The 12,921-nt window shown below is 38.0% G+C and overlaps 1 protein-coding gene across 1 annotated transcript in view; it reads right to left on the reverse strand.

Annotated features, from left to right (window-relative positions):
- Window positions 1-1,190: 1,190 nt before the first annotated feature.
- Window positions 1,191-12,921, reverse strand: part of KLHL14 (kelch like family member 14) — a 102,395-nt gene continuing 90,664 nt past the window's right edge. Inside the window, exons 5-8 of the mRNA XM_042961966.1 lie at window positions 10,936-11,126; window positions 10,696-10,854; window positions 6,567-6,724; window positions 1,191-2,841 (exon numbers count right to left, since the gene is read on the reverse strand). Of these exons, the coding sequence (XP_042817900.1) occupies window positions 2,701-2,841; window positions 6,567-6,724; window positions 10,696-10,854; window positions 10,936-11,126 (649 nt within the window). The 3' untranslated portion in view covers window positions 1,191-2,700. The remainder of the gene's footprint in view (window positions 2,842-6,566; window positions 6,725-10,695; window positions 10,855-10,935; window positions 11,127-12,921) is intronic.

Consider the following 12,921-nt stretch of genomic DNA (forward strand, 5'->3'; position numbering starts at 1 on the left):
TAATTAGCGTGTGATTCACTTATTCTTTAGAAAGTGTGACAGTGCTGTTTAATACATATGGTACTTCTTTTTCAACGTTTATTTATTTTTGGGACAGAGAGAGACAGAGCATGAACGGGGGAGGGGCAGAGAGAGAGGGAGACACAGAATCGGAAACAGGCTCCAGGCTCCGAGCCATCAGCCCAGAGCCTGACGCGGGGCTCGAACTCACGGACCGTGAGATCGTGACCTGGATGAAGTCGGATGCCTACCCGACTGCGCCACCCAGGCGCCCCACATATGGTACTTCTAATAATTTACACAAAGAGTTATTAGATCTTAGATAACTTATGCCACTCTTGCAGTGGATAAATCAGATTCTAATCATGATTTTTTAAAAAAGCTTTTTAAGTCAGCTCTACACCCAACATAGGGCTTGAACTCACAATCCCAAGATCAAGTCACATGTTTTACTGACCGAGCCAGCCGAGCCACCCCTCTACTCATTATTTTTAACACATTTTTTCAGAAGCATTCCATAATTTTTTGCATTGTCCATACTGTATACATTTATATATTCCAGGAAGCTAAATGAACGTATAAAATGTATCAGCAGAATAAAAATATTTAGGTATTTACATATTGTAAACCTTTAAACAATTCAGTGTAGAGATTTATACATATGCCTTATAAGTAGGAGTATGAGACAGTTGAATTAGTACATAAAGTTTTTATTTAAAGTTTTCCCCTTCCAAGCAAGCTTCATTTACACATTCTAATACTGTACAAAATTTACAATCTCTGTGACTTACTTACTCACTATTCACTTCTAATAGTTTGTGCCTTTCTGAAATACAGAAAGCTTTACTTACAGTTCTCATAAATGCTCTTATTTATTTTGGCTAGAAATAAAAAATAAATGAAGAACAAGTCTAAGGAAAGTGAATATCCTTGTATAAACTGTGACTTTCAGAAGAAATGGTGACAGTTGACAAAAAAGGTTCTGAAGCAGACCTTGTTCTCTTCGTGACGTCAGCTGGGATTTTTCCCAAGTACTGTAACTTTTCTTTCCTATATATATGTTTTCAAGGAAAAAGAAATGAAAGTTGATTGCACTGAATATATATATATATATTTATATATATATTTTTACAACGGATCCTTTGGATCTGAACATACAAATAAATACAAAAACAACAAAGATTGCACTTTACTGTAGAAACGGCATTGGATTCCAGTACACCCATCTATCTCGACATGCTCCACGGTGAAAGTTTATCACCAAGGCATTTTTAGTCTGTGGCTTCCCCATGTTGTTGTTTTGAATGACACTTTTGTGGAGGGATTCAACAACACCTCTGGGTAATTAAAAAACATTTTAGGCTACAATTTAGTATTAACTGTTGTTTCAGCTCTGAAGCGCTTGAAAATCAAATTCATGTTCCTTCCAGTTTTGCTCTTTTGATTGTTCACGTTGAAAACTATCTCATGCTCTCCTGACCTTCTGCTCCTACATTCCTCATGCTTCTAAAGACAACTAGCAATTGTTCAGCTAACTGATCTCAGGCATCTTTGGTGATAACAAACAAATATGATGAGTTGAAGAATAATCAGGGTAAGTCATGTGCTTTCCTAGAGCCAAATCCAGAGCCATTTCTAGGGCCAGAGGTGAGGAAGAGGGAGACATATTTGTTAAGAGCTATAATTCGTTCTTGTGGCTCTTTTAAGTGGTGTGTTTTAGGGAAAGAGAGACAACTGGGATGGCACTTAAAAGAAATTTTTTCTTTCTTTTCATCCCTGAATTCCTGAAAGCAATCTCCCAGTTTCATCATAGGTTAAGTTTGGGTCAGACGTGTTATCCAACAGAATCTCTTCAATATTGTACGAAAACTTTGTCAGTCCTACCTTTTGAAGGAAATAACAGATGTGTTCACTACTTTTTTATATACTGTAAAAAAAAAAGACAAAACATGAGCTTCTGTGGAATGAATAGTGACATAGTATGTTTTGTCTTAATCTTTCATATAAAATTGAGGACACAAATTGTGACTGGCTAGCCTAGAGCCCACAGGGCAGAAAGCAATTGCTATGAGAGCCAACATCTTCCTCTTCTGTGATCCCGTGAGGTGCTGTAAGGGGCAGGCGGTACATGAAATGAAGTTATATAGAAACAAACATGTTCCCCTTTAATCTTATATGATTTTCTATAACTGTGTTGCCTATGGAGTCTGTGAAGGAGCCACAGGTTAGGAATATAGAATCGAGTGGCAATTTCTGTAATGCAGTGTAAGTATTTCAGTGGGTCGAATTCTGGATCGTTCATGAACACAATATCCCCAAAACTTCAACATAGGTCACATGCAGGTAGACTACAATGCACAATACTGATCTTAGGTCTGTCTGGGGCACTCTTCTGTATTGTATCTTTCTCCTTTTGAACGTTAAGATCCACATGAGGAGTTTTCGTAAAGCTGGGACAAGTTAAAACCAGTCTGAAATGGAAGAGTCTGTCACCACAGGAAGTTTGGTGTGATCCGAGTTGCAGACACAGTATCTGTTCAAGAACAGGTCTTTTTCTTTTGTCATTACTTGTAAATCATTAGAAACCAAGGGCGGGTTTCGGCAGTTGTGCCATTAGATGCACTGTTCCTAGTACAATAGTGATGTCAGCTGTCATTGTTTCCTAGAATGTGAGAGTGTTCATTCCAGGGTTCCCTGGCATTATTTGTTGTAAGGTACACAGGCGGGCAAGATAACCGGTGCGCAGGCAGGACCTGCCAGTGGCTCTGCTACATCCCCTTCCAGTTCTGTCCAGGTGCCTTTTTCCGGGCAGTAGCATATTGTGGATGATTTGTAGGCCCCCTGTAATGGCAGAGGGGGGGCGTTTAGGGAAGAATGTTCCGAGAAGTGCAATGGCAATCCTACTTCTCACATTTACATTGGAAAGAAAATGTCAATTCTCTGCTCTTGCTAAAAAGTTCCAAATGAAAGCGGTGGATTTGAAACTGTTTTTTCTACAGGCAAATCTGAGATTTGCAAGATTGCAAAATCTGTGTGTGTGTCTGTGATTAATAATAAAAGTCGAGCGCCTTCAACACCTAGATGATCAGCAAAATCATTTAAAATAATGGACCAAAAATTGGAATTTATCCAGCTGGTTTCAGTTAAAAAAAAATTCATCTTAGATTTTCAAATAATTTGGGTCAAACAGTTTGGTCAATTTTAAATCATTGCCTCACTTTTCTGGTTTTATTTTACTACTGTAGGGAATAAGAGATAAGATTCAAAACTAGTTCAAAATAAGCCGGACAAGAGGGCTTGTCAACTTCTTTGCACATTGATTTATTTTCAAGTGGCCACATGAGAAATTAAAAAAAAAAAAATGTCTTTAATCTCGTTTCCTTTGTCAACCTCTGGGGGTAGTGCTTGTATGACATTTCGCTTCTAAAGCCAAAGCAATTTGGCTTTTAGCATAGGCAAAACCCCAAAATTCCAACCAACCTGGTCATCATTTTTTGAAAGTGTCCTCCTGGTACCTGGTTCTAAATGTGTCCACTCTTGCAGCTAGTAATGTGCACCAGTGAACAAACCCCTTATGAATATGTAGTTCAATGTATATTTGCCTACATATAACTAATACCTTTTTAAAACTCCCCCCAAACGTTATACAAGAACCTCGTTTGATGCAAAAGAAATAAGCTAATATTATTAATACCCCAAATTAATATTAAGAAACCAACACCTATAAATCAACAGTCATCATTTAAAAAGTGAATGTGTAGACCATGAGGCCATACGTGTCTATGTGATGTAATGTGATGTAATTCGAACTACATGGCCACCTCCTCAAGTGTTCTTAACAAAAGAGAAGAAATAAGGAGCACAATAAATTTAAAAAAGAAACAGGCTGAACTTGTGTTAAGTCCTTATGTCTAACTTCCAGTTTTAGAGGAAATATGGAGACAGAGACTGTATTAAATGATATCGCAAGGTAATCATTAGCTAATTCCAGAATGTCAGCTTTTCTCTCTAATAACTGACCCTGTTTTTTTCAACAAGTTAATGGCATGGACGAAGAAGTGGAGTGGGGTGATTTTCCAGATTGCAAGAGATGGATGAGATATAATAACCAAATACAAGTGAGGGTATTGGATTCTGACTTGAACATATCAACTTAACATATATATATATTTAAAAAATTTTTTTAAATGTTTATTTATTATTGAAAGACAGAGAGAGACAGAGCATGAGCATGGGAGGGCCAGAGAGAGAGGGAGACACAGAATCCGAAGCAGGCTCCAGGCTCCGAGCTGTCAGCACAGAGCCTGATGTGGGGCTCGAACTCACAAACCACAAGATCATGACCTGAGCTGAAGTCGGACGCTTAACTGAGCCACTCAGGCACCCTGAAATATATATATATTTTTACAAGTGAATAGGAAAACTTTGAATGTAGAATAAGGGAATTATAGTTAATTTTGTTGGGTGAGATGACAGTGTGTTTACATAAACGAATACTTTTTTATTTTTTTAATTTTTTTTTTTTTAACATTTATTCATCTTTGAGAGACAGAGAGAGACAGAGCATGAGTGGGGAAGGGGTAGAGAGAGGGAGACACAGAACCTGAAGCAGGATCCAGGCTCCAAGCTGTCAGCACAGAGCCCAATGTGGGGCTCGAAGTCACAAACTGTGAGATCATGACCTGAGCTGAAGTCGGACACTCAACCGACTGAGCCTCCCAGACACCCCCATAAACGAACACTTTTTTAAAGATAAATACTGAAGCGTGTAGGATGAAATACTTCAGCCAAAACTTTTTAAGGGTGAATAGATGAAGTATGCTAAAATTTTGATGGATGTTGAAGCTGGATGCTGGGTTAACAAGAGTTCATTGTACTCTCAATTTTTGTGTAACCTTGGAAATTTTCCTGATAAAGATGGGGGAAAGTGAAAAGCCATGGAAAATTATATATCCTAAAGGGAATTTGTGGATATTTAACAGGTTCAAGTGTTTATGCCTTACTGGTCAGAAACTTTTCAGACAATTCAAACAATTCAACAAACTATTCAAACAATTTCAATGCAATATTTGTAAAACCACTTCAGTATCTTTACTTTAGTTGGAAAGCCAGAATCCCAAAAGCATGGCAAGAAGAGAGAAGTAGAGACCTACTGCATTTGGGGATATAGTTGATCAGACAGCAAGACAGCTCAATAGCAACCACACCAATTCTATTTTATTACTTAAAGTAACTTACTCCTAGCATACAAGCATGATACTCTTAAAAGGTTTATGTGTGAAAATAAATTCAAAATGGATGAAAGACCTAAATGTGAGACAGGAAACCATTAAAATCCTAGAGGAGAACATAGGCAGCAACCTCTTTGACCTTGGCTAGAGCAACTTCTTACTAGACACATCGCTAAAGGCAAGGGAAACAAAAGCAAACATGAACTATAGAGATGTCATCAAGATAAAAACTTCTGCACAGTGAAGGAAACAACAAAACTGAAAGGCAGACTATGGAATGGGAGAAGATATTTGCAAACAACATACTGATAAGAGTCAGTATCCAAAATCTATAAAGAACTTATCAAACACAACATCAAAAAAACAGACAACCCAGTTAAGAAATGGGCAGAAGATATGAATAGATCCTTATCCAAAGAAGACATCCAGATGGCTAACAGGCACATGAAAAGATGCTCAACATCACTGACCATCAGGGAAATCAAGATAAAAAACATGATGAGATATCACCTTACACCTGTCAGAATGGCTAAAATAGACAACAGGTGTTGGAGGATGCTGAGAAAGGGGAACTCTCTTGCCCTGTTCATGGGAATGGAAACTGGTAGAGCCACTCTAGAGAACAGTATGGAAGTTCCTCAAAAAAGTGAAAATAGAATTACCCTATGATCCAGCTACTGCACTATTAGGTGTTTACCCAAAGGATACTAAAATACAGATTCAAAGGAGTACCTGCACTGTTTATAGCAACATTATCGACAATAACCAAACTATGGAGAAAGCCCAAATGTCCACTGACTGATGAATAGATAAAGAAGTTGTGGTATGTATATACAATGGAATGTTACTCAGCTATCAAAAAGAATGAAATCTTCCCATTTGGAATGATGTGGATGGAGCTAGAATGTATTATGCTAAGTGAAATAAGTCGATCAGAGAAAAAGAAATACTATATGATTCACTTATATGTGGAATTTAAGAAACAAAACAGATGAACATATCGGGGTGGGGGTGGTGGAAAGAGGAGAGAGGAAAAGATACCACAGAAGACTTTTAATGATAGAGAACAAACTGAGGGTTGATTGAGGGAGGTGGGTGGGGGATGGGCTAGATGGGTGATGGGTAGTAAGGAGGACACTTGTTGTAATGAGCACTGGGTGTTGTATATACGCGATCAATCACTGAATTCTACTCCTGAAACCAATATTGCACTGTATGTTAACTAAATAAAATTTAAGTGAAAAAAAAAAGGTTTATGTGTAGGTGGTAACATTTAGAGGGAAACACAAAGTAAGCACAAACAGAAGGAGAGGATGAGGAAATGTGGACACATACCATACTCCAGCTGTAGCCACCCACAAGGTAGATGCTGTCATCAAGCACTGCACAGCCAGGGCCACTTCGACCTTCCAAAATGGGAGTTTGGAGAATATTCCACTGGTCACCTTTTGGGTCATAGCATTCCACAAGCATTACGTCAAGGTGGGAAAAACCTAAGTGACATAGCAAAATGGAACCACATAAGAATAAACTCTCAGGGTGGCTGCCTGAGTGGCTCAGTCGGTTAAGCATCCGACTTCGGCTCAGGTCATGATCTCACGGTTGGTGAATTTGAGCCCCACATCAGGCTCTTTGCTGTCAGCACAGAGCCTGCTTCAGATCCTCTGTCCCCCTTTCTCTGCCCCTCCCCCACTCCCTCTTGCATGCTCTCTCTCTAAAATAAGTAAACATAAAAAAAATAAAAAAGAATAAACTCTCAGGGTCCCAATTCAGGGCTAGGGCTTCTCCTTCTCCTCCTCCTTCTCCTCCTTCTCCTCCTCCTCCTCCTCCTCCTCCTCCTTCATCTTCTTCTTCTTCAAGTTTATTTACTTATTTTGAGACAGAGAGAGAGCACAAGCTGGGAGGGGCAGAGAGAGAGGGAGAGAGAGAATCCCAAGCAGGCTCTACACTGTCAGCACGGATTTCCGACACATGACTTGAACTCACAAACTGTGAGATCATGACCTGAGCTGAAACCAACTGAGCCACTCAGGTGCCCCAAGGCTAGGAGTTCTTTTAAAAATAGCTCTAGGGCTACAAAATAGATAATTGTGTTTTTAAAGAGACAAAGGTATAAGTTTACTAGTGAAATAGGGAGACATGTTACGAGAGACCTAAAACAAACTCTGGGTATGTCCAATTCATTCAAAGCAAGAATGTCTGACTCAATGTCATTGGTAAATGTTGATTACATGGGGGTATATCTTATTTTAAAATGTTTATTAAAACCTTATTTAAAAGGTTTAAAATAATTAAACGTAAGCATTTTATAGAGTGCTTACAATAAGCTGGTTGTCTTCCAAATGCTTTCTGTAGATGAATTCACTTAGTTCCTCTCAACCACCCCATGAGATAGTTATGCCATTATATTCATTTTAGAGAGGAGAAAACTGAGAGCAAGAGAGAAATAATGACTTGAGTAAGTCACACAACCAGTAAGTAGATAGGCTGAGGTTTAAACTCAGGCAAACAGGCTTCTGAGCTCATATTATTACAGGCTAAACTGTATTGCTTTTCCTAAACGAATATTTAACTCTCAAAATGTTTAAAAAAATTTTTTTAATGTTTATTTATTTTTGAGAAAGAGAGAGAGAGAGAGTGTGCAAGCTGGGATGGGACAGAGAGAGGGACACAGAATCCGAAGCAGGTTCCAGGCTCTGAGCTGTCAGCACAGAGCCTGATGTGGGGCTCAAACTCACACACTGTGAGATCATAACCTGAGCCAAAGTCAGATGCTTAACCAACTCAGCCACCCAGGTGCCCAATCAAACTGTTTTAATTAAATGATGTTCAGAATCTTTTACCTTTTTCAACAGTTTATGTTTATAAGCAACTATGATGAAGTGAATAGTTTCCAATATCTACCAAGGATCAAGGTTGAGTAGGGGGCTAACTTTCACTGAGGGCTTCTTCTCTCACCTCTGATGAAGTTTTTCAGTGACTGGGGCAGTAAGTGGGTTGCAGAGAACAACTTAAATTCTTAGACTCCACTGGAGCCCTGCCTTTAATTTAGAAAGTCAAAAATCTGGAGGGGGAGTGCTTCCTGGTCACTGAACAGACCAAATCCTTGATAATGTTTTTCTTCTCTTTACATGTGTGCAATGGATATTTGCTAGCTTACAATTACATTGCGTACACTCAATCAAAATCAACCTACTGGACTCTTCAAAGTAATTAAAAAGATAGACCAAAAAGTAGAATAATTTTCATTCTTGAAGAAGCGGACAAATTATTTCAGGCCACTAACTTCTTACATAAAATAAATCACATAGATTTGAGAAGAGTAGAGTGAAGGATTTACTGGAATTCTGTGGTATATTCCTTTCCTGTAAGATTATTGATGATAATTTCTGAAGCATGGATAATTGGAATGAGGACTGGGGAAAATTTCCAGTTCTGAAGTTCTAGTGGCATCATAGGAGGATACGTATGCCTTCTTGGTGCCCGCTACACATATGACATATGTTGATGATAAGCCTCAAAAACTATAAGGAAAAGATAATTACCCCTCTTTTATAGACATGGGATTAAGTGTCTTGAGTAAGACCACACAACCACAAGTGCATAACTGGAACCCAGATCCATACCCTTCTCTCTACACCATAATGCCTTCCTGAGTTGACCTAACTTTGATGTGTGTGTGTTCGCATTTAGGTTGTCATTACCCTGTGCAAGTATAACCTCAAATATTAAAGCTTCCTAGAATGTGGGGCAACTGGGTGGTTCAGTTTGTTGAGCATCTGACTCTTGATTGCGGCTCAGGTCATAGTCTCATGGTTCATGGGGTGGAGCCCCATGTTGAGCTCTGTGCTGACAGTGTGGAGCCTGCTTAGGATTCTCTGTCTCCCTCTCTCTCTCTGCCCCTCCTTCACTCGCATTCTCTCTCTCTCTCTCAAAACTAAATAAACATTTTTTAAAAATTCCTAGAATGTTTAGTCATCATTATGCAAAATAAATTAGTAGAAATCACATTTTAATGTAGAAAGCTACAAAGTTAATACTGCATACAAATATTTTGATGAGAAGGAATGGTGTATGGCTTGAGATGAAAGAGAAGCAATGAAAGAAAAAAGAATAAAAAGGGAAAAGTTGCAGCAGCAAAGGTAATCAATCCCTTCCCACTGGGGAGAGTACAAAGGTGAGCAGCATAGACTAGGTAGGGTATTGACGTTTCTGATTGAATACGAACTTGGAAATATTTACATAAAAATTACACCTGTGTGGTCTTTATTATGTTAGGGGTATATATGTATTGGGAGAACCAGAAAGGAATGTCTACATCTATCATTTTTTAGATGGTTGTATGATGGAAAAATAAATGCATAGAAGGCCTTATCTACCATACTTGGATGGCCTGTTTCACATTTGGTTCAATTTCAAGGATCATGGCAGGTCAGAGCTAGAGGAGATTTTAGAGATCATCTATACCAGTTTCTTCATTTTTAGGTAAGAAAACTGAGGCCCAATGCAGTTCAGGGATCTTAACAACACAGTTCTCTCTGCTTTCCTGTCAAATTCAGTGTGATATGCATGTAGATAGTTACAGACATGCACGTAAACTACAAAAAGTTGTAGTCAGGGGCACCTGGGTGGCTCAGTGGGTTAAGCATCCGATGTGGGCTCAGGTCATGATCTACAGTTCGTGAGATCGAGCCCCACGTTGGGCTCTGTACTGACAACTCAGAGCCTGGAGCCTGATTTAGATTTTGTGTCTTCCTCTCTCTCTCTGCCCCTCCCCCACTTGCGTGCTCACTTTCTCTCTCTCTCTCTCTCTCTCTCTCTCAAATGAATAAACTAAAAAAAAAGGTTGTAGTTATACCGATATATGGAGAGGAGAGGAGCCCAAACAAAACTCTAAAAATATCATGTGGTTTTTTTTTGTTTTTTTTTTTATTAAAAAAGCAAGTAGAATTTGAGAAGCATAGGTTTGGTGTTCAACTCTTAAAAGAAATAATTCCAAATTTAGACATGAAATTCTACTAAATGTTTTCTTTAAGAAAAATCACGTATTAGCTTCTTTGTGCAGCTATGACTGAAGTTCTTTATGATCACTACAAAAAACAATTTTCTGGAAAAAATTTATTGCTATAACTTCGGAGATAGGGAATAATTTATTTTACTGAATTCATTGTTACAACAAATTGTTTGTGCTTTCAGTTATTAATGCTTCCGTTTTTTACTTTCTGTTGACATCATTATTCATTTCTTTAATGTGTGTGGTAACTTAAAAATAATCCTATCTGCAGAGGAGCCAAAATAAATGCCTGCCCAAGGGTACAGCTAATTTACACAGAGTAGATTTTATTTGGTCAACATGTTTTTTACTTGGTTAACTATGATTATCTAACGAGAAACCCCCTTAGCAAGAAACATGAGATGCAAATGATATTGTGATTTAAAAAAAAAAAAAAAGAAAGAAAAAGACCTTTCAAATGATTTCCTCCAATTGCATACAAGCGATCATTCATTACAGCCAAAGTGTGGATGGCGCGTTTTGTGTTCATATCTTGTTTTCGAGCCCAGACATCCATTACAGGGTCATAGCAATATAGCCATGGGACATACTCTCCATTGTGTACACCCCCTGTGAATTAAACATATACATACAAGTCAAGAAAGTGCCTTGGAACTGAAGTTTGGAACAGAAAGTGGAGGAATGACTTGCCTGAAATGTATATCTTCCCATTGTGCACTGCTCCTGCGTGAGCAGCCAGAGGCTGGGGCAAAGAGGACACATAACGCCATTCGTTCGTTTCTAGGTTATAGCTCTCCACGCTGGACAAATAGCCGGTTTCGTTCCTTCCACCAATAACGTATAAATGCTTGTCCAACCGACATGCATAGAAACTGGCTCTTCTACAATGAAAACAACAACCCACCATAAATCACAAAAGGGGCTCCGTCAGTCAGGGAAAAGGAGGTACATCCCGCCCTAGAAAGGGTTGCAGAAATTTGGAAATAACACACACAGCTCCCTTCTAAATCTGAGACCTTTACAGTAATTGTACGCATTGCCTGTTCTGGTTAGCAATTTCATATTAAAGTAACAGTAGAGGAGAAAGTCACCAACCCTGTTTCAGCTTCTTTTATCTTGCTTTTTTATACACTGTTAAAGTGTTCACTAATGTTTGGGATATTTGGTACCTTGTACAGATATCACAGCTCAGTAAGACAAAGTGAAAAATGAGGTAGATAATGTAACAATAATAAATTATCTTGACATTCACTTTTTTCATGGTCCTTCAAGGGTCATTGTTCCCAATTTATAAGAGAACTACATCATCAAAATTTTTCTTCAATTATCATTTTTTTTCTTCCCAGTACTACCACAAATAGAGAAACTTTTGTGAACTGAATAGAGTGCTGAAATTTTGCTCTTATACAAACTAATCGTAGGAATTTCACTGATAGAGCTTTTAGTGTTTCTTACAAAGCTACAGGATATTTTTTAGTCTCTTTTCAAGAGAGGCAATTCATTAAATTATCCCATTATGCCTTCAAAGATAAAAGACACAAGCTGTGTTGAAAGGGAGACCAATCCTGAGGTAGACCATAAAATAAGAGTGAGATATTGAGGACCTGAAGTAGAGTTTTATGGAAGACACAGAAGAGCTGAGCAAAAGATATTTTAAAGGACGATGTAAGACTCAGTAACTAGTAAGACATGAGAGCTGAGGGAGAATAAATGTTCAAAGGGGACCTGAAAATTTGGAGTTAGGATGACTAGGTTGATATATTAAGCAAGTCCTTGACCCTTTGCTTCTTTTTTTCTCATTGATGCTACTGGAATAATACACTTTATAAGGATAAGATATGAATAAGTACGATTGTTAAGTGCCAGGCCCCTCAGAGAATATAATTTATGTTTGATAAGTGTATGGTCTTCATAAAAATAAGGGCCAAGACTCTTGGGCAATGTCAGTAGCAAGATCAAGAGTCCTAAAGATTTTTATCAGGAGATTTTCCAAGTTGTGTTTACAAAGTGCCAAAACCTCTAGGAAGCAGGAGACAGCGTCTTGATTAACAGTTTGGTCTCTGGAACAGATTGCGTGGCTACATGACTTATTGGATATGTGACCTTTGACACATTAGTTAACCCCTCTCAGCCTCAGGTTGCTCATTTGTAACAAGGGGATGCTAATGGTACCTTTTTTTACAGGGTTATTTGCAAATGCATATGTAAAGTGCTGTCATAGTGTCCAGCTTTTTGTTCATGTGTCAGAACCATCAGTTACCATGACCCAGGTAAAAATGTTATTAAAAATCAGCCATCAAGATGTTTGCATATAAACTTTGCCTAGCCATATTTTAAATGACAGTGAAATTTTTTAATGTCTGTGTAGGTGATTTATTACCAGTAGGTATGGTATATGTTATAGATGTTGATGTATTCAGTTTTATTTTTTTCTAGCTTTTTTGAGGCATAATTGGCAAATAAAGTTGTAATATATTTAAAGTCACAATGCAATAATTTGATATATAGATACATTGTGGAAGGATTCCCACAATCAAGTTAATTAACACATGTATCACCTCACATAGCTATTTTTTTTTGTTTTTTGTTTTTGTTTTTTGTTTTGTTTTTTTTTTTTTTGGTTTTCTACTCTCTTAGCAAATTTCAAGTATACACTACAATATGAACTATAGTCAC

This window comes from Panthera tigris, chromosome D3 (genome assembly GCF_018350195.1).
Source record: "Panthera tigris isolate Pti1 chromosome D3, P.tigris_Pti1_mat1.1, whole genome shotgun sequence".
NCBI classification, from domain to species: domain Eukaryota; kingdom Metazoa; phylum Chordata; class Mammalia; order Carnivora; family Felidae; genus Panthera; species Panthera tigris.